The sequence below is a fragment of the Oncorhynchus mykiss genome, chromosome 7 (genome assembly GCF_013265735.2).
Source record: "Oncorhynchus mykiss isolate Arlee chromosome 7, USDA_OmykA_1.1, whole genome shotgun sequence".
Classification (NCBI taxonomy): domain Eukaryota; kingdom Metazoa; phylum Chordata; class Actinopteri; order Salmoniformes; family Salmonidae; genus Oncorhynchus; species Oncorhynchus mykiss.
The window spans coordinates 32387982-32410365 of record NC_048571.1 but is presented as its reverse complement, the minus strand read 5'-3'; the positions used below and the strand labels follow the sequence as shown (position 1 = coordinate 32410365).

Below are 22384 nucleotides of genomic sequence, written 5' to 3'. Positions count from 1 at the left end.
CTTCTCACCAAGCTGCTTGCCTATTGTCCTGTAGCCCATCCCAGCCTTGTGCAGGTCTACAATTTTAGCCCTGATGTCCTTACACAGCTCTCTGGTCTTGGCCATTGTGGAGAGGTTGGAGTCTGTTTGATTGAGTGTGTGGACAGGTGTCTTTTATACAGGTAACAAGTTCAAACAGGTGCAGTTAATACAGGTAATGAGTGGAGAACAGGTGGGCTTCTTAAAGAAAAACTAACAGGTCTGTGAGAGCCGGAATTCTTACTGGTTGGTAGGTGATCAAATACTTATGTCATGCAATAAAATGCTAATTATTACTTAAACTATACAATCTGATTTCTGGATTTTTGTTTTAGATTCCGTCTCTCACAGTTGAAGTGCACCTATGATAAAAATTACAGACCTCTACGTGCTTTGTAAGTAGAGAAACCTGCAAAATCGGCAGTGTATCAAATACTTGTTCTCCCCACTGTATATATATATTTTTATTATTATTATTTATTGAACATTTATTTAACTAGGCAATTCAGTTAAAAACAAATTCTTATTTACAATGACGGCCTACATAGTCCAGTTTTGCTCCAAATTCATACCAAAGCTTAATTACAGTAGGATCTCAGATAAGTTGGTAAAGGACATTGTTCGTAATACTGAAATGTTTGTTACTTTGAAATAAACAGAGTACATTTTGTGGGAAAATCTTAAATTGTCTAAACATGTTTTAACTGTTTAGCCGAGTTTTTTTTCCTCACACAAAATGTTTCACCCCACCACTGTTTTGGTAAAGAGATGAGGGATGGGGCATGACAGTTGAACTAAGCTAAGTTATATTCGCAGATTGCCCCTTTAAAGCAACCTTTACATTAGTCTGTTGCCTACAGAAGATTTTTAATAGCATATCTATATTGCCTGTTCGGCTGACCAGTAAATCCGTAACTCTGAGTTTTGGGATTCGTCTCATCAGCATTGACATTTTTTCCAATTAAGTTTTTGATTTTCTTAGAAGTGTATATATTTTGTGGGTATATTATGTATGCTTATACCAAATGGGAGGATCATAGAATGATGTGCTACAGACAGTATTGAGCAAGGAAAGAAACTACTTGAGTGTAACTAAAATACATTTTAATAAAGGTCTTTATAAAATCTAATCTTGATTAGAAAACATATACTGAAAAACCAAATGGTCTCTAAGTCAGTCATTACGTTTCCAGAGCTCATCGAGCTCAATCAAACAGACTCCAACCTCTCCACAATGGCCAAAAATATTCTGATGTATAAACAAAACTGCAATGTTTGAATTTTATTTTTGCTTTCCAAAAAGATTCAACATCCTCTTTTCTTATGTCTGGGTATCTACAGTTGAAGTTGGAAGTTTACATACACCTTAGCCAAATACATTTAAACTCAGTTTATACAATTCCTGACATTTAATCTTAGTAAAAATTCCCTGTTTTAGGTCAGTTATGAGCACCACTTTATTTTAAGAATGTGAAATGTCAGAATAATAGTAGAGAGAATGATTTATTTCAGCTTTACTCCTGACAGAGCTGGTGTAACGGAGTCAGGTTTGCCGTTCTCCTTGCTCACACACACTTTTTCAGTTCTGCCCACAAATTTTCTATAGGGTTGATTTCAGGGCTTTGTGATTGCCACTCCAGTACCTTGACTTTGTTGTCCTTAAGCCATTTTCCCACAACTTTGGAAGTATGCTTGGGATCATTGTACATTTGGAAGACCCATTTGCATCCAATCATTACCTTCCTGACTGATGTCTTGAGATGTTGCTTCAATATATCCACATACTTTTCCTACCTCATTGTGCCATCTATTTTGTGAAGTGCACAAGACCCTCTTGTAGCAAAGCACCCCCACAACATGATGCTGCCACCCCCGTGCTTCACAGTTGGGATGGTGTTCTTCGGCTTGCAAGCCTCCCCCTTTTTCCTCCAAACTTAACGATACTCGTTAAGGTCAAACAGTTCTATTTCTGCTTCATCAGACCAGAGGACATTTCTCCAAAATGTATGATCTTTGTCCCCATGTGCAGTTGCAAACCGTAGTCTGGCTTTTCAATGGCGGTTTTGGAGCAGTGGCTTCTTCCTAGCTGAGCAGCCTTTCATGTTATGTCGATATAGGACTCGTTTTACTGTGAATATTTTTGTACCCGTTTCCTCCAGCATCTTCACAAGGTCCTTGGTGTTGTTCTGGGATTGATTTGCACTTTTCGCACCAAAGTACGTTCATCTCTAGGAGACAGAACGCGTCTCCTTCCTGAGCGGTATGATGGCTACGTGGTCCCATGGTGTTTATACTTGCGTACTATTGTTTGTACAGATTAACATGGTACCTTCAGGCGTTTGGAAATTGCTCCCAAATATAAACCAGACTTGTGGAGGTCTATAATATTTTGAATTTGTTAACAAGAAATTTGTGGAGTGGTTGAAAAACAAGTTTTAATGACTCCAATCTAAGTGTATGTAAACTTCCGATTTCAACTGTAAGTTGTACACTACATCAGGGACAACATGCCCATCAAAGCTTTCAAGCACAAGAATGTATGAACAAGAATAAGCTTCACAAAATATAAAATGGTAAATTGTCCAGATTAACCAGACTGGCTGAAACTCCACCCTCAATGCCCAACAAATGTTTGAACGTGGCTATGCAAGTAAAGCTTGGATTATTTTTTGCATATGGAAAGCCAAAAAACAGAAGATTTTACTTCCATCTACTAACATAAAATAAAAACATACTGCCATAACTTGCAGGAATGAAAAAACGACCACAGACTGTAAAATGTCAAACTTTTAAAGAGAGAAGATTGAAGGGGAAAAAAATCTATTATACAGTGTCCCACCAATCTGGGTTTTTCGTGTCTTGCTGTGAGAGATCATCAGTGAGCAAGAGGGATCAGGAGCTGGGTAGTCTTCACAGAGTCAGGGAAAAGGTTGTGATATGTTGGGAGAGGGACATATGCCGCTGTGATCATTTTACCTGTGAAGAAAATGTTAAGGATATTATGACAGTTTAGAAAAAAACATATATATTTTTAAATGACTGCGTCAATGACAATTCATAATTGAGTACCACATTCTTTAGTCAGTCCCTCTTACCTGCAAAATATCGACCATGTAATGCGTTTACTGCAGCCATGGCAGCAGGAACGGATGGACATTTCACATACACGTTGCCCTAAAAAAATTATAATAACTTTATTGAGTTGCTATTTAAGACAGCAACCATTTCAAAACCATTCAAATACACTTAAAAGTCTTACTTCAGTGGAATTCTTGTCAACGTATATGTGCACAACTCCTCCATGTTTGTTGCATTCCTCAATGACATCATGCTGAATGTCAACATCCCAGCCTGGGTTATCTTCACTGTAAAATCAGATGGGAAATTATCACCCACAAAGGACTAGTGATTGGGAACCAGTCTATGGGAACAAATAACATCTTAAGGTCTAAGAAGTCTTAAGTTTGTGTACTTTCATCAGCTGGCCTCCTTGGGATACGAATATGCTAGATTGAACAACTTGATTAAATGTTAAATACTTACGACCGAGGGTTGAACATGTTAGACAGCTGGAAACAGTGTGTAGCAAGTGGCTGTGAGGGCAAGTTCATAGCTGTATTCATGTTCATATTCATGGCAGGATTCATGGCAGCTAAAAGTAAAAAAATAAAAATAAAATTTAAATTGTAAAAATGCATCATATCACATTAAAATAACTAAACTATGTGCTAGAAATGTTACATTTATTAATGTTCCTTATTATTTATTTATGTTCAGTTCAGCCTAATTCTGACACGAGTCTCACAACAGACCAGCTCCTCACACCAAATCAACCAATCAGTGTCTTACTTGCAAACCAACAGATTTGATCAATGCTGGATGATATTAGCCTTCTCCAAATAGCTCAGAGAAAAGCAATAATGGCAGTCAGATAGGCTTGTCCAATTAATCATCATTTTATTACCTGATACAGCGGCCATGGCACCAATAGCAATGGCCCCACCCATCTGCAGGGCTTGCTGTGCTGCTGGGGGAATCTGCAGTCCCGTGCCTGAAAGACAGAAGACATTGGGCTTGACATTCGTCCTTGTTCACACTTTATGACACGGTTCTTAAAGCTGAATTATGTAGCTTTTAGTATTTTTTAATACTCAAAAGTTATAATAAGTCACGAATGTGATTCATCTGTGATAATTTTGCCCCACCAGCCTGCCTGGAAACCGCTCCATTCATTTTCCCTGTCGGTTCAGTATTCCCACCAGATTTAGTGCTGCACATACTGAATAACATAATGAATGATGAGTTCCACTATGAGCTCAGCTGACACAATTTAATATATATTGGGCCAAAGAGTCTTCGCTTTCGCTAGTGTATAGCTTACAGTTATGGCAGCTGCGCAATCAAACCCAAAGAAATTGGGAACTTTGGAGAGCCAACAGGCAAAAACGGAAAACATTATTTAATATTTTTTAACCTTCATTGAACTAGGCAAGTCAGTTAAGAACAAATTATTATTTACAATGAGTGCCTACTGGGGTAACAGTGGGTTAACTGCCTTGTTCAGTTGCAGAATGACACATTTTTACCTCGTCAGCTCTGGGATTCGATCCAGCAACCGTACGGTTACTGGCCCAAAGCTCTAACCACTAGGATACCTGCCACACCAAAATAACCTTAGAAACCAGCCCAAAATTACTGAACCTCGGATTTGCATTCAAACTGGGCTAGCTAGCTCAACTCAAATCTGACCAAGACAAGATTTATTTTCTGTTGAAAAGATATTGGCACCCTTGCACTTTTTTCAAATAATGCACAATTTTTTCCAGAAAACGATTGAAATTGAAACATATTTTGGTATCCACATACACTACTGTTCAAAAGTTTGGGGTCACTTAGAAATGTCCTTGTTTTTGAAAGAAAAGCACATTTGTTCCCCATTAAAATAACATTGATCAGAAATACAGTGTAGACTTTGTTAATGTTGTAAATAACTATTGTAGCTGGAAATTGCAGATTTTTGTATTGAATATCTACATAGGCGTAGAGGCCCATTATCAGCAACCATCACTCCTGTGTTCCAATGGCAAGTTGTGTTAGCTAATCCACGTTTATCATTATAAAAGGCTAATTGATCATTAGAAAACCCTTTTGCAATTATGATAGCACAGCTGAAAATTGTTGTGCTAATTAAAGAAGCAATAAAACTGACCTTCTTTAGACTAGTTGAGTATCTGGAGCATCAGCAATTGTTGGTTCGATTACAGGCTCAAAATGGCCAGAAACAAATAACTTTCTTCTGAAACTCGTCAATCTATTCTTGTTCTGAGAAAGGAAGTCTATTCCATGCGAGAAACTGCCAAGAAACTGAAGATCTCGTACAATGCTGTGTACTACTCCCTTCACAGAACAGCGCAAACGGGCTCTAACCAGAATAGAAAGAGGAGTGGGAGGCCCCGGTGCACAACTAAGCAAGAGGACAAGTACATTAGAGTATTATAAAGCCCAGATCGTCTTTGAGCATCACCTGTAAATGATCTGGGTATTTTGAGAGACGGATATACGTCATCAGATATGTCATCAGAGTGCGCAACAGAACATTGTACTGTCTACACTCGGTTTGTTGTTTATACTAAAATTGTTTCATTAAATCGATTTTAATCAGAAATAACATTTTGTTGCTAAGGTTTTCACGACGCGGTTAGCCTTTACGGCTGGGACTGCAAGTTTGTGTTCCATTTTTTTGCGTGAATACCGCAAGTGATAGCTGGCTGTACTACAGGCACCTGTTGTCGTCGTGGGAAAGACTCATTGTTATCTTTCGTAAAACAACTGGTTTCAGTAAAGAACCAATCTGGATACTAAGGAGATCCTGAGGAAAATCGACGAGAACCAACAGCTTTACGCTATGGAAGAACAACATACTCTCACCATGGAAAGATCCGACTACCTCACAAAATAACTTTAACCCGGCAAAAAAAAGAAAAACAGATTTATCTACAGACAAGGATGATTTACTTCCCGTTGAAGTAGAGGCTAGTGCTCTGGCTGGAATCCATGCAACACTGGAAAAGTTGTATGAGGAGGTAGCAGGGCTGAGGGGGAGTTTGGAGTTCAGCCAGAGTGAAATTCTCACGCTCCAAGGAGAAAACAAGGCACTCACAGCCACGGTAAAAATCCACGATTCCAACATGGATTGTCTACTCAAGGAAAAATGGGTTAATGAAGGAGTCGCTAGACATACAAAGTCGTAGCATGCTTGAAAATATTTTTTTTTCTGGAATTCCTGAGGACGCATCCAATAATCCAGAGGGGCGGGATCAGAGAATTAATGCAATCCGCCTTGAAACTTCCTATAGAGACTTGAAACAAGGTGGCTTTCCACCGAGTACACAGACTTGGAGCTCGGAGCAACAAGACCAAGGGTCCACGACCGATCATCGCAAAATTTGAACACTACCAACAAAAGGAGCTGATCAAAAGCAGGGGAAGGCAGCTTAAAGGGACCAAATTTTTGTCTCAATGACCAATTTCCAAGGGAGATAATCGAACATCATGAGAGACTGTATCCGGTACAAAGGCAACAAAGGGAGAAGGCTAAGCATGCCTTTCTCATTGTGGACAAACTCTTTATAGATGGACAGCTATTCCGAGACAGCTCCATAACACCATGGCTGTACTAAATTCTACAGGGACTTCAGGTTACGAAAAAAAGAAAGTATGGGAACATTATTAAGTGGATATGAACACACACATACTCAGTTACATGCTTGCTTACACATACAGACTTATACATACACACACCTGATCTCGCTCTCTTCTCTCACTCTCTCTTTTCTCTTCTCTCTATTGTCGAGAACTGTTTTATAATTGAATGTGTTTATTGTTTGCCTATCTTTTTTATGTATTTGTCTACAAGCTTATATATATTTACAACAAGCAAGGGGAAGATATCAGAATAGGGACATTGGGGAATAATAACATATTGTAGGGAATACATTTGTACTCCACCCGTCACAGCCAGAAGAGGACTGGCCACCTTTCATAGCCTGGTTCCTCTCTAGGTATCTTCCTAGGTTTTGGCCTTTCAGGGAGTTTTCATAGCCACTGTGCTTCTACCTCTGCATTGCTTGCTGTTTGGGGTTTTAGGCTGGGTTTCTGTACAGCACTTTGAGATATCAGCTGATGTAAGAAGGGCTTTATAAGTAAATTTGATTTGACACTGTAGTGAAGCCGTCTCTAGAGTAATGCAAGGTCTCTTTCATGATCATGTGAAATGTCAATTGCTATGGAAATGCTGGGAATGACACGAAAGAGAGGTTGAACAGGCTAGTAATAGGGGTGGCAACAATTTCGGCAGATCATTTTAGAAAGAAAGGGTCCAGATTGTCTAGCCCGGCTGATTTGTAGGGGTCCAGATTTTGCAGCTCTTTCAGAACATCATCTGACTGGATTTGGGAGAAGGAGAAATGGGGAAGGCTTGGGCGAGTTGCTGTGGGGGGTGCAGTGCTGTTGACCGGGGTAGGGGTAGCCAGGTGGAAAGCATGGCCAGCCGTAGAAAAATGCTTATTGCAATTCTCAATTATAGTGGATTTATCAGTGGTGACAGTGTTTCCTATCTTCAGTGCAGTGGCAGCTGGGAGGAGGTGTTCTTATTCTCCATGGACTTTACAGTGTCCCAGAACTTTTTTGAGTTAGTGTTGCAGGAAGCAAACGGTCACGTGGAATTTGACTGCAGTCTTGACTCGTGACCGCTGGTGTGGCTGTAATACAGTCATGGTAACAGCCCTAACTATATGTATCATTGACCTTCTGTTACATTTCTGATGCATCTGATTAGCTAGCTAGCTACTTCACACTACATTGGGCTGAATGTGTACAGGTCTCCCAAAGTAAAAAGGCTAGGAATAGCCATGATCATTATTTGACGACAAAGCTCTAAAAAGAAAATACATTTGAACTAAAATATTGCTTATTTTTCAGAAATGAAAGGGATCTATCGACATCAATGCCTACCAATCGTGTGTGTTTCCAGGCCCACTATTCTCTAGTATTTGAGCAGAGTCAGTTCGGCAAGCACAAACTTTAGCAAAGACAGCATCATTGTATTTTCAGATGGCCAAGAATGTACCTACGTTTGCCATGTTTCTGTCGATATTATGGAGTTAATTTGGAATATTTTTCGCCGTTGTGGTGACCGCAATTTCCGGGCGATTTCTCAGCCAAACGTGAAGAACAAACGGAGCTGTTTCGCCTACAAAAATAATATTTTGGGAAAAAATGAACTTTGGCTGTCTACCTGGGAGTCTCGTGAGTGAAAACATCCGAAGTTCATCAAAGGTAAACAATTTTATTCGATTGCTTTTCTGATTTCAAGGTTGCCTGCTGCTAGCAAGGCATAATGCTATGCTAGGCTATGATAAACTTACAAAAATGCTTGTCTAGCGTTGGCTGTAAAGCATATTTTAAAAATCTGAGATGACAGGGTGATTAACAAAAGGCTAAGCTGTGTTCCAATATATTTCACTTGTGATTTTCATGAATAGGAAGATTTTCTAGGAAGATTTACGTCCGTTGCGTTATGCTAATTAGTGTCAGATGATGACAACGGTCCCGTTCACGGGATGGGGTGTCACTACAGGTTAATTGAAGATGTGGCAAATAGGAGTGGCAAAATCGTCTACCAGCATCCTCAGTAATTTTCCATCCAGATTGTCAGACCCTGGTGGCTTGTCATTGTTGATAGACAACAATAATTTTTTCACCTCGTCCACACTGACTTTACGGAATTCAAAAGTACAATTCATGTCTTTCATAATTTGGTCAGATATACTTGGATGTGTAGTGTCAGCGTTTGTTGCTGGCATGTCATCCCTAAGTTTGCTTATCTTGCCAATGAAAAAGTCATTCAAGTAGTTTGCAATATCAGTGGGATTTGTGATGAATGAGCCATCTGATTCAATGAATGAAGCAGCCGAGTTGGCTTTTTCCCTCAAAATTTCATTCAAGATGCCCCAAAGCTTTTACTATCATTCTTTATATAATTTATCTTTGTTTCATAGTGTACTTTCTTTTTTTTAGTTTAGTCACATGATTTCTTAATTTGCAGTATGTTTTCCAATCAGTTGGGCTGCCAAACTTAATTGCCATAAATTTTGCCTCATCCCTCTCAACCATACCATTTTTCAAGTCCTTATTAATCCAGGAGGATTTAACAGTTTTTACAGTAATTTTCTTAATGGGTGGGTGCTTATTAGTAACTGGAATAAGTAGTTTCATAAATGTGTCAAGTGCAGTGTCTGGTTGCTCTTCATTACACACCACAGACCAGCAAATATTCTTTACATCATCAACATACACTGCTCAAAAAAATAAAGGGAACACTTAAACAACACAATGTAACTCCAAGTCAATCACACTTCTATGAAATCAAACTGTCCACTTAGGAAGCAACACTGATTGACAATAAATTTCACATGCTGTTGTGCAAATAGACAACAGGTTGAAATTATAGGCAATTAGCAAGACACCCCCAATAAAGGAGTGGTTCAGCAGGTGGTGACCACAGACCACTTCTCAGTTCCTGTAGTGTGGTTTTCCACTTTAATTTTGAGTGTGACTCCAAATCCAGACCTCCATGGGTTGATACATTTGATTTCCATTGATAATTTGTGTGTGATTTTGTTGTCAGCACATTCAACTATGTAAAGAAAAAAGTATTTAATAAGAATATTTCATTCATTCAGATCTAGGATGTGTTATTTTAGTGTTCCCTTTATTTTTTTGAGCAGTGTATGAATCACTACAAAACCTCTTGTATGACCTCTTATTCTCTATGGAACTTTGGTTTTCCTAGATATGGCTATTATATTGTGATCACTACATCCTATGGATTTGGATACTGCTTTAAAGCAAATACCTGCAGCGTTAGTAAAAATGTGATCAATATAAGTTGATGATTGAATTCCTGTGCTGTTTGTAACTACCCTGGTAGGTTGAATTGACAACCTGATTCCATTGCCAGGTTGCAGGCAATGGTTACACTTTGAAGTTTTTTCCTGAGTGGGCAGCTTGATGTTAGCCAGTCAATATTTAAATCATCCAGAAAATATACTTCTGTTGATATCACATACATTATCAAGCATTTCACACACATTATCCAGATACTGACTGTTAGCACTTCGTGGTCTATAGTAGCTTCCCACCAGAATGGGCTTTAGGTAAGGCAAATGAACCTGTAGCCATATTACTTCAACTGTATTTAACATTAGATAATCTCTAAGCTTTACAGGAATGTGGTTCTGAATATAGACCGCAACACCGCCTCCGTCGGCATTACTGTCTTTTCGGTAGATGTTATAACCATGTATTGCTACCACTGTATCATCAAATGTATTACCTAAGTGAGTTTAAGAGATAGTCCGAATATGAATGTCACCTGTTACAAGCAAGTTATTGACTTCATGGACCTTGTTTCTTAGCACTTTTCTGGGTTGCTTGATTGTTTTTAATGCTTTACTGGGAAGCTTATCAGAGGTAGACTTACTCATGTTATTTACATTGGAGTGATTATGCAGCTCACCCTGCACTAAGTGGTCTTCTTACTATTGCACACCGCCTCAGTGCTAACAATGTAACTCTGTTTATAGGCTCATGATTACTGCTTACAATAGCTGTAGGATAAACAGATGTATTAGGTGCAATTAGGGGTACATAAATTAAACGACTTACATTGTGTTTGCCAATGCCCCTAAGATCATGTACATTTGATGCAGCATTATGACGACTCATTGTCACAATGGTAGGGATTAACTGAGTTGGTCTTGGATCATTTACCAGTCATTGTATCAACACAGCCTTGAAATGCGTGGACAGAGACCAGGAGCCAAGATGATTTGGATGGACTCCGTCATTCCTTGAGAGGATCTTCTATTTCAAGAAGGTATCAAAGATATTAATAAAAGTGACTCCAGCAGAGCTACAGTAATATTTTAGCCAGAAGTGTAATGTCAGCAGTCTGCTGAATCTTTCACATCCCTTAGAAATCCTCCTGATGCTAGATTATGTATGTGTTGGCTTTCTTGTGGCGGCAATCGCAGAGAAAAGCAACTATCTCTTCCCTAAGCTCACATAAGGCCGCTCTCTTGAGAGCATTATTACCTTTGCCACTGAACATCATTATGTAAAAGTAGATCATGATGATTAGCAGACTATGAAACAAGCGATATTGAAGGCTAGATTTGACCCCAACCTGTGGGTTCTCTGTTCCCTCCATCTACCCTCACATTGAATTGTGCAAGGCAGATCGGGTTTCAGGCATCTGGTCAGCACTGCCTGGCTTTGAGTCAACAGATTCTGACAGCGTTGAGGAACGATGTCTTAGGCCAACCAGAACACAGGCTGTTAAAGGAAGTGAAGACAGACCTCCAGTGACAGTAATCACACATAAATCAGCATCTCCAAAACAGTTGGATGAATGGTCAAAGACTTTGAAGCATCCACGAGAAGTGGGTATGAAGACGTGGGACCATTTGAAGTGATAAGAAACTCTACAATTTACATCCTTATGATGGGTTACAGTTATTAGCCTTTGTTTTGAACAACCGTGAACATGGCGTAAAGTTTTATAGAGCTGTGGGTGGTGGAAAGCAAGATCTGGCCGATGGATGGAGAGCCATACATTATTTCCTTAACCTCTCTGGGATATGTGGGACACAAGCTACACTTGTTGCGAATCCAGCCAACATGTCAGATTTCAAAAAGTATTTTCGGCAAAAGCAAACAATGCTATTATCTGAGGATAGCACCATAGTAAACAAAGAGAGAGAAGCATATTTCAACCCTGCAGGCGCGACACAAAGCGCAGAAATAAAAATATAATTCATACCTTACCTTTGATGAGCTTCTTTAGTTGCCACTCCAATATAAACATCACAAATGGTCATTTTGTTCGATTAATTCCGTCGACTACAAAATATCTCAAAAGTTACCTGTAAACTTTGCCAAAACATTTGAAACTACTTTTGTAATACAACTTTTGTTATTTTTTAACGTAAATAATTGATAGAATTGAAGACGGGATGATCTGTGTTCAATACAGGAGGAAAACAAACTGTAGCTAGCTTTCTGGTCACGCGCCTCTATCAGTACACTTCAAGTTATCCTCGTCCAAGATGGCCGTACTTCTTCATTACACAAAGGAAATACCTCAACCAATTTCTAAAAACTGTTGACATCCAGTGGAAGCAATAGGAACTGCAAGAAGGTCCCTTAGAAATCTGGATTCCCAATATAAACTCAGTGTTTTCTATCCAAATATACTACTAACATATCTTATCTTCTGGAGATGAGTAGCAGGCAGTTGAATTTCGGCGTGTATTTCATCCGGACGTGAAAATACTGCCCCGTCACCAATAAGTTAAGGGTCTGACCAATGCAACCACCAATTGGGGAGAGATGTGTCCAAAAACTGAAACAACCATTTGCTGAATTTGAAGAAAGGTTCAAAGCAAAGGTGGTTAGACACAGAGGGTTACCTGACATGGAAGATGAAGATGCACTCAATTCCTCCAAAAATGGGCAATCACACATCAGATGGTGCAATCCATACACAATGATTTGCGAAAAACTTTTTTTTCCACAACTACTGATTGGGAGAAACAAAACTACGCCAACATCATCGACAGGCTGTCACAACTGGACAGAGACATCAATCAACACAATAAACCTGCTGTCATCAGAGTTGTGCAGGTTCTAAGTGAAACCAACAACATTCAATCAATCAATCAATCAAATTTATTTTATATAGCCCTTCGTACATCAGCTGATATCTCAAAGTGCTGTACAGAAACCCAGCCTAAAACCCCAAACAGCAAGCAATGCAGGTGAAGAAGCACGGTGGCTAGGAAAAACTCCCTAGAAAGGCCAAAACCTAGGAAGAAACCTAGAGAGGAACCAGGCTATGTGGGGTGGCCAGTCCTCTTCTGGCTGTGCCGGGTGGAGATTATAACAAAACATGGTCAAGATGTTCAAATGTTCATAAATGACCAGCATGGTCGAATAATAATAAGGCAGAATAGTTGAAACTGGAGCAGCAGCACAGTCAGGTGGACTGGGGACAGCAAGGAGTCATCATGTCAGGTCAACATTATTCGTTCAGCAGAAGAAAAACCTGGTGTATGTCATTATTGCTGGATTTCTGGCATCGAGAATGTTGGAAAATAAAATATTTATGAGAAATGGCGAGGAGAAGCATGGTCTGTCTAAGGGAAAATGGACACAGGACAACAGCCCCAACGACACAATGCTGATGTGCAAATTTATGAAGCTCTCTCCGGCTTAGCAGTCAGCAGGGGAGTTTGCTGGATGTCGTGGAGGTAAACTAACACACCCCCTCTTACATCCCATCTCAGCTGGTGTACATATGAAATCGGATGGAATATATGTGAACATGATGGTTAACAACTTTGCAGTAGATTGTTTAGTAGATACGGGCACTGAAGTCACTGTATTGCCCATATCTTATGCAAAATATATATGTCCTCAGTACACGGGCAAGAAGATGAGAGCAACAGGAGTGGGGGGGAAGACATATGAAACAGCTTTCCGATGTGTTTACTAAAAGTCATCCGTTGGAAAACTCTGAGTTTATGTTCTACAAAGATGGTTCAAGCATTGTGTAGAGGGGTGTGAGGAAGGCAGGCTGGGCAGTTACTACAGTGAACAATGTGATAGTGACAGACACGTTACCTGCAGGAACATCAACACAGGTGGCAGAATTGGTGGCTTTGACAGACGCATGCAAACCGGCTGAAGGAAAAACAGCTAATATCTACACAGACTCAAGGTATGCTTTGAGCGTTACCCAGGATTTAGGGAAAATATGGAAAAACTGAGGATTCATGACATCGCTGGGAGTTCCTGTGAAGAATGGACCAGAGGTGATGGCTCTACTGAATGCTCTCCAGTTACCTGGACAAGTTGCAATTTTGAAAATGAAAGCACATGGAAAAATATTTACAGACGAGAGTAAAGGTAATGATTTGGCTGTCACATAACCTGATTAGGAAATACACCTTGGATACATTGCAACACATTAGAAACATCCAAAGCAGTGCACCAAATGATAAAGTGTGGGAATGGATGGCTGCAGGGTGCAAACTCAATCAAGAAGGTGTGTGGAAATACAACCTGAGATGTGTAGCGCCAAATGCACTCTTACCCTACTTGGTGACACAGATCTACTCTTTGGCACACATTGGTGTGGACAAGATAGTCCACCGTTTTGTGGGCAAATGGTGGAATCCTGGTGTGCTGAAAGAGGCTGAGGATGTTGTGGCGAATTGCAACATTTGTATGGAAAACAACACCAAGGGCCGAGGGAAAGTACAGACACGACGAGCGCCTGCCCCACCAGGACCTTTCAGACATCTACAGCTTAACAAAATAACACTGCCCAAATGTAAAGGACATGAAGATGTGCTGGTTGTTGTTGATCGTTTCTCATGATGGGTTGAAGCCAACACTACAAAAAAAGGAACTGCACACACAGCTAAAATTCTGACTGAGAAATCATTCCCAGATGGGGATTTCCAGAACTATTAGATTCTGACCAAGGCACTCATTTCACAGGAAAAGTGTGTCAGGACGTAGCTTGTCTTCTGAACATAGACTGGCAACTACACTGCCCGTACCATCCTCGATCGAGAGGGCAGGTAGAACGCAAAAATTAAGTTTTGAAAGAGAGACTTTCAAAGATGCATCAAGGAGGGATTGCATGGCCGGATGCATTGTATTATTTAGTATACGGGCAACACATAACAAAACCACAGGGTTGAGTCTGTTTGGGGTCGTCACAGGTCGACCCATGTCACTACCAGGCACGTTAGATTTGAGAAAAGCAGACGTTCACTTTATGAGTGACACAATGCTTAACTATTAACTATTACATACAAGTAAAAGAGGCTTGGGGAATAACACCCGAGGGGGGACATGACGTAGTGCCAGGACAGTGGGTGATGGTAAAAAGAAGATGTAACAGACACATTAGGGCCAAACAAAAGACTCCAGTATGCAAGTATGCATTTCAATAGACAGTCACTGCAACAACTGATTTAGAGCACTCTCGTCTGTGTACCTGAGCGTAGAATAACCGCTTAATTTACGAACGCTCAACATCGTTTGAATATGGTCTGTGTCAGTAAACATCGCCAAAAAATTGAACAAATTTGGTTAACTTTAGCTAGCTATGACAATTGGTTTGTCTTGCTAGTACTCTATGGATTAGGATTATGGTTCATTGTTTAGCTAGCATGTCTAAACAAAAGACTCCACTTCGCCAGATGATGACCCACCAAGTTAGCCAGGTGTGTCTGACGGTGATTACGGCTATCTATTGTATAATAATGCCAAAATATTTGTATCTGGAATTTATCTTTCAGCATTAGTAGAACACGCCTGACTCTCCTCCCAGGACACAAACACTTTGGTGGAAAGCTGCTGCCATCCCACGTGACAAAAGCAGCAGTGTGGCGTCTCTACAAGGAATCGATGACAACACTTGGTATGTAAAGCATAAACAACACATTTTGATTATTTAATTGACCTCCAACATGATTGGCACTACTTTTATTGATCTCACATTATTTCTGTATTTTCCAGAGGTATGTGTAGTCGGGCTGCGTGTTATCATTTTAACTTCCAGTTTACAAGATGTTTCTGTATGCAGTGCTGCTGGTCTGTGAAACTAACATGATAATGATGCATAAAAAAATATTACGTTTTACATTACATTTTCTTTTCATTAACTTAATGTAATTTTGTTGTTTGCAAGTGCACTATCCTTCTGCCGCTAGGTCCCATCTACTTTTTAACTCCTCGCAACTGTAGTAGCCAAAACAAGAACAGGTTTGTGCTCTGGTATTGGGCCTGGCGGACCACACACAAGCTCCATCAGTCTGGACCATCACTTCCTGATCACAGGTCACATCAAGTTTGCCCCCTGACTGGTGCTCATCAAGCAGCACTTCAGAAAGACCAGTGAACACTGCCTGAGATTGCTGGCAACAACACCTGACTCCGTACTTCAGGCCGCTGCCACAGTTCAAGCAGTACCAGCACTTCAGCTGAATATAATTTTCATTGCATTGTATGAGGTTATTTAAATTTAGGAGGTGAATTGATGTTACGCAAGGATGTAATGTCTTAAATGTTTTGGTTATTTCCTGTTTTACAGCGTCGATGCTCTGGAGCCTGGTGTTTTTGTCACCAAGGAGTGTTCCGACTCAGTCGGACCAGGTTTCAGCTGCTGCGCAAGATCATCCTTCCATAGATGATCTGCCTGTACAAGCACCACCTGGACTGGACACAGCTAGACATAGTTATGTTTTTGAGAAGATCAGGGAGTTTTGCAACGAAGAGGATCTGGACATCAAATGCCCTGCACCAAAGTCATGGGCAGGACAGAAACAGGATCTCCAAAAATAGATTCCCTTGATCATGTGTGGTTCGGAGGGACCCGTCATCAGCACTATCTGCAGTGCCTCTATTCAAATGACTCTCTCCTAACACACACACCACTAGGCCATTACTAGCACATTTGCCATCACTATCACATTAGTCTCCCGCCTATATGCTGCCTATAGACTTGAATACACTGGCCACTTTAATAAATGAAACACTAGTCACTTTAATAATGTTTACATACTGCTTTACTCATCTCTTATGTCTACTGTATTCTATTCTACTGCATCTTAGTCTGTGCCGCTCGGATATTGCTCATCCATATATTTATATACTCTTAATTTCATTCCTTTACTTCAATTTGTGTTTATTGGGTATATGTTATAAAATTGTTAGATATTACTGCACTGTCTGAGCTAGAAACACAAGTATTTCGCTTCACCCGCAATAACATCTGCTAAACACGTGCATATGACCAATAATATTGGATTTCATACGTTGCTGCTACTATTTTTTCTTTATCCTGCTGCTCAGCCACTTTACCCCTGATTGTAAGTATATAACTACCTCATCTATCACTGATATTGTTCTTGTACATATGGTATATTATTATTTTTATATTGACACCATCTATTTCTGATTTTGCTACTATGCAAGTACCCATTTGGCTGTACCGTTTACACCTTATGTAGAGACCCATCCACTTGGCAAAATGTGGCTGTAGGTTAAAGCATTTCTTTCACATGACCCATCAAATTTAGACAAGTGTGTCTGGGTAAGCATCATCTGATATCTATAAAATATTTTTATCTGGACACTTTGTTTACCTGGAATTTGTCCTTATTGTAGGCTACTACTTTTACCACTTTTAGTCCTAATCTTTACTATACTACTCACTGTTTAGCACATGAGCTCACATGTGAATCCTTATAGAGATGGGTGGGGCTGGCTTAAGAGGGTGTAAACAATGCTGAATGGGTGTAGACAAAGGAGAGCTCTCCAGTAGGTACCAAAACATTCAAAGGCCATTTTCTCAAAAGTGATTATACGAGTTTATCATCTTTCAAAGCAGAATTACTTTCCCATTGTTCCTCAAAAATGCAGTGTATGATATTCCATTTTGTAGCTCTACATAACACCGATTTGAGCCAGTTGGTCACATATAATGTCCCACAGCTGACAGTAAATGTCAGAGCAAAAACCAAACGATGAGGTCAAAGGAATTGTCCATAGAGCTCAGAGACAGCACCACCAAGACTCTTCCTCGAGCTGGCCACCCGGCAAAGCTGAGCAATCAGGGGAGAAGGGCCTTTGTCAGGTACGTGACCAAGAACCTGACGGTCACTCTGGCAGCGCTCTAAACTTCCTCTGTGGAGATGGGAGAATATTCCAAAAGAACAACCATCTCTGCAGCACTCTATCAATCAGGCCTTTATGGTAGAGTGGCCAGACGGAAGCCACTCATCAGTAAAAAACCCTCCTGGAGTTTGCCAAAAGGCACCTAAAGACTCTCAGACCATGATAAATAATATTGAACTCTTTTCCCTGAATGCCAAGTGTCACGTCTGGAGGAAACCTGGCACCATCCCTACGGTGAAGTATGGTGGTGGCAGCATCATGCTGTAGGGACGTTTTTCAGCAGCAGGGACTGGGGGACTAGTCAGGATCAAGGGAAAGATGAATGGAGCAAAGTACAGACAGATCCTTGATGAAAACCTGCTACAGAGCACTCAGGACCTCAGACTGGGGCGAAGGTTCACCTTCCAATAGTACAACGACCCTAAGCACACAGCCAAGACAACGCAGGAGTGTCTTCGGGACAAGTCTCTGAATGTCCTTGAGTGGCCCAGCCAGAGCCCGGACTTGAACCCAAACCAACATTTCTGGAGAGACCTGAAAATAGCTATTGGGGTTGGGGTGTTTAATCAATTTTATAATAAGGCTGTAACATAACAAAATGTGGAAAAAGTCAAGGGGTCCGAATACTTTCCGAAGGCACTGTATATGATATACATTGTAAACAGTAGTGGGCCGAGTATCAAACATTGGGGCACCCCTTTATGTAATTTAGAGGGATCACTAACATATAATAAGGCTGTAACATAACAACATTTGGAAAAAGTCAAGGGGTCTGAATACTTTCCAAATGCAATGTACATAGGACATGTTATCATTGATCACTTTAATAATGTTTACTAATTTCATATGTATATACTGTATTCTACTCAATGCCCTCTGAAATTGCTCGTCCTCCTAATATTTATATATTTCTTAATTCCCTTCTTTTAGATGTGTGTATTGTTGTGAATTGTTAGACATTACTGCACCTTTGGAGCTAGAACACAAGCATTTCACTACACCAGCAATAACATCTGCTAAATATGTGTATGTGCCCAATAAAATTTGATTTGATGAGCTGTCGATTTCCGCTAGATTTCGCCACGCTGCCACTTCAAGTTTCAGCACCACAATGTTAGTTACTCGAATCTGGCTTGTTGTGAGGTCAATAACTCTGATAAATACATCATGAGCAAGAAACTTTGTTTTTAATCATATCAATTATAGTAGTAGCAAGCTATCAAAGTTTACCTCCGGTCCTACTTACCATCTAAAGCGCTCCCCTTCTCAAACGGAACAGAATATATAGGCTAGTCCGCGCGCACGATATTACATTTAGAATTATTTAAAAAAATATATTTTGGGAAAAAGCCTTTGTCTCTCCTCCTGAACTGCCTACATGCACAGCCACTGGTTCGGCAGCACACAAAAAAAAGCTGTCCGGGCTCATCCATTGTAATGTGTAATGCAGCCTCGTTTTATTTACTCCATACCAGCAGTGCAAATGACTCAATTAAGTTCATTTTCATCAAAATATTACTTTGCTCTTTGCTTCTCCGAGCATGCACTTCGTACAGCCTATGGATCATTTGATTGACACCACACTAAATACCTAAAGGCGCACTTGATATTATTGCGTGCCCAGCTCAGAATCAGAGATGAGGGGCAGCGTCAGGCCTAATAAGCAACTAATTCTAAAACACTGAGAAATGTTGAAATTAGTATTGTGCTGACATTGCTTTCATCAATTACAAATGACATGACCCTCCCCCTTTCCTTGCAGATCCCCATTCTGTACATTGTGAACCATCCCTTACATGATTCCTCAGAATTCTTTGTGAATACAGGCCCTGGGCTCTCTCTGGCTTTACCTTCAGCCAGTCTGGCCATGAGCTGCAGGCGCCCAGTGGTGCCCAGGTCGATGCCTGTCCTCTCCAGCTCGTCGTTGTCCAGGAAGGAGCTGGCGTTGGAGGCATCTGTGCGCTCAGTCACATGGCCCACCTTCATCGGCCGGCCAGCCAGCTCAAAGCCGTTCAACTGATCCAAAGCCTTCTTGGCACACTCTGTGTCTGAGAACTGGAGAGACAACACATGCCAATGAATTGACTATGTTTACATGCACACCAATCAGGATTCATAAAGACATTGAAGAGTCAAATTCAAGGAGTTTCTTAAGCACTTAATTGTCATTTTCAAGGACCTCAATTTTATATTTAATTGTAGTAATATAGAAAAAGCACTCCCCCCAAAAAATGCATGCAAAAAAGTATGCATTAACAATAACAATAATGAATGGTCTTCCCAATGGCATTAAGCATTGACAACCACATTATTACTACATTCTAAAATATGTCAGAATAATGTGGGCTCTAAAAATGGACTACATGCATTATTGGCGTTTTTTTTTTTTATACTGGAAGGTGCTCCTGACACAAACACACTGTCCAAGTAGTGGTAGCTAATCATGTTATAATAGAACACATTCCAAGGAAAGCCAAGTTGAACCCAACATTCAATGTTTTCTTGCTTATAATGTTGGCACATGGTTTTACCGCAATGAGCACAAGCAATATGGTCGGAACACTGAATCGCAATAAAACTGCAGTATTGAATTGCAATGACGAAGGTATGTGGACACCTGCTTGTCGAACATCTCATTCCAAAATCATGGGCATTAATATGGAGTTGGTCCCCCCTTTGCTGCTATAATGGCCTCCACTCTTCTGGGGTGGCATTCCACTAGATGTTGGAACAATTCTGCGGGGATTTGCTTCCATTCAGCCACAAAAGCATTAGTGAGGTCGGCACTGATGTTGGGAGATTAGGCCTGGCTCGCATCCGGCATTCCAAAGGTCTTTGATGGGGTTGAGATCAGGGCTCTGTGCAGGCCAGTTCTGTATGGACCTTGCTTTGTGCACAGGGCATTGGTATGCTTAAACAGGAATGGGCCTTCCCCAAACTGTTGCCACAAAGTTGGAAGCACAGAATAGTCTAGAATGTCGTTGTATTCTGTAGCTAAAATATTTCCCTTCGCTGGCGGCCTAGCCCGAACCATGAAGAACAGCCTCCAGACTATTATTCCTCCTCCACCAAACTTTACAGTATGCATTGGGGCATGTAGCGTTCTCCTGGCATCTGCCAAACCCGGATTCTTCTGTTGGACTGCCAGATGGTGAAGCGTGATTCATCACTCCAGAGAACGTGTTTCCACTCCAGTCAACACTTGGCATTGCGCATGGTGATCTTAGGCTTGTGTATGGCTGCTCGGCCATAGAAACCCATTTCATTAAGCTCTTGACGAACAGTAATTGTGCTGACATTGCTTCCAGAGGCAGTCTGAGAACTCGTTAGTGAGTGTTGCAACTAAGGTCATACGATTTTTATGCGCTACACGCTTCAGCACCCCCGTTCTGTGAGCTTGTGTGGTCTCCCACTTCGCGGTCGGAGCTGTTGTTGCTCCTAGAGGTTTCCACTTCAGAATAACAGCACTTACAGTTGACCGGGGAAGGTCTAGCAGGGCAGAAATTTGACGAACTAACTTGTTGGAAAGGTGGCATCCTATGACGGTGCCATATTCGAAGTCAATGAACTCTTCAGTAAGGCCATTCTACTGCCAATGTTTGTCTATGGAGATTGCACGTGTGCAACTGTCAGCCAGGGGTGCGGCTGAAATAGCCAAATACACTAATTTGAAGGGGTGTGCACATACTTTTGTATAAATAGTTTACATATAGAATTGAAATGCATATAGAATCGCAATATATATCGTATCCGCACCTAATTATCGTGATGATAACATTGTATAATGAGATCCCTGGGAATAACAATATGGTCGTTGTGATATAACGTTTATTTCCCATCAGATTATAATATATGTCCATGGAAATCGGATTGTAAGGGAAATTGTTCTATTTGCAAAGCATGTAAACGTTTTAATCGAACAATTTCATTATTCTGAGTATTCACAATAATCGTAGTATTGTGTGCATCCATTGACTGGATTGAATGTGCTACTTACAGTGATGAAGCCATATCCTTTGGATCTCCCCGTCTCACTATCCATCATGAGCTGAATACTCTCAATCTGGTGGAAGGAAATGGATTACAGATTAAAGTCTACATAGCACTGATATATTGTAGACCTACAATCTGTCTCCCCCTTCTTTTTGAAGGACTACGCAATTGGTTGCATTCAAGACGATGTCGTTTTTATTTATCTCAGTTTGTCGGGTAGCCTGTCTTTTCGGTCATGTTGTGGTATTAAAAAGATGCTAATTTCTCCAGTCATGTGAAATGACATAGAATTGGATGAAATGGGTAAATATTTATTTTTCCCAGGCCCTGCATGCAGATCCTAATAAACGCTTCTGCTCAGCTCTAGGTTTGCTCTATGCAACACACGGAGCAGGGTTAACCTCCCCTTCCATGTAAGAAAGTGATGATGACTATCATGCTTTTAGGGAAAGAGGATCATTTTGTAAATTTATTAAGAATTGTTGTGCATTAACTGCTTGTCAGAATGCAGGTTCGCCTCCCTATCGCAACTTGAATGCGCCTCGAGAGGAATATA

General features: G+C 40.6%; 1 protein-coding gene across 4 annotated transcripts in view; it reads right to left on the bottom strand.

Annotated features, from left to right (window-relative positions):
• Nucleotides 1-2367: 2367 nt before the first annotated feature.
• The window catches only part of LOC110527657 (RNA-binding protein 39), a 62351-nt gene continuing 42334 nt past the window's right edge, over nt 2368-22384 (bottom strand). For all 4 annotated transcript variants that reach the window (XM_021609075.2, XM_021609073.2, XM_021609074.2 and 1 more), the window contains 7 exons: nt 21833-21898; nt 19686-19890; nt 3983-4069; nt 3562-3670; nt 3278-3383; nt 3114-3192; nt 2368-2994 (listed from right to left, as the gene is read on the bottom strand). In XM_021609075.2, the coding sequence (XP_021464750.1) occupies nt 2894-2994; nt 3114-3192; nt 3278-3383; nt 3562-3670; nt 3983-4069; nt 19686-19890; nt 21833-21898 (753 nt within the window). In that variant the 3' untranslated portion in view covers nt 2368-2893. The remainder of the gene's footprint in view (nt 2995-3113; nt 3193-3277; nt 3384-3561; nt 3671-3982; nt 4070-19685; nt 19891-21832; nt 21899-22384) is intronic.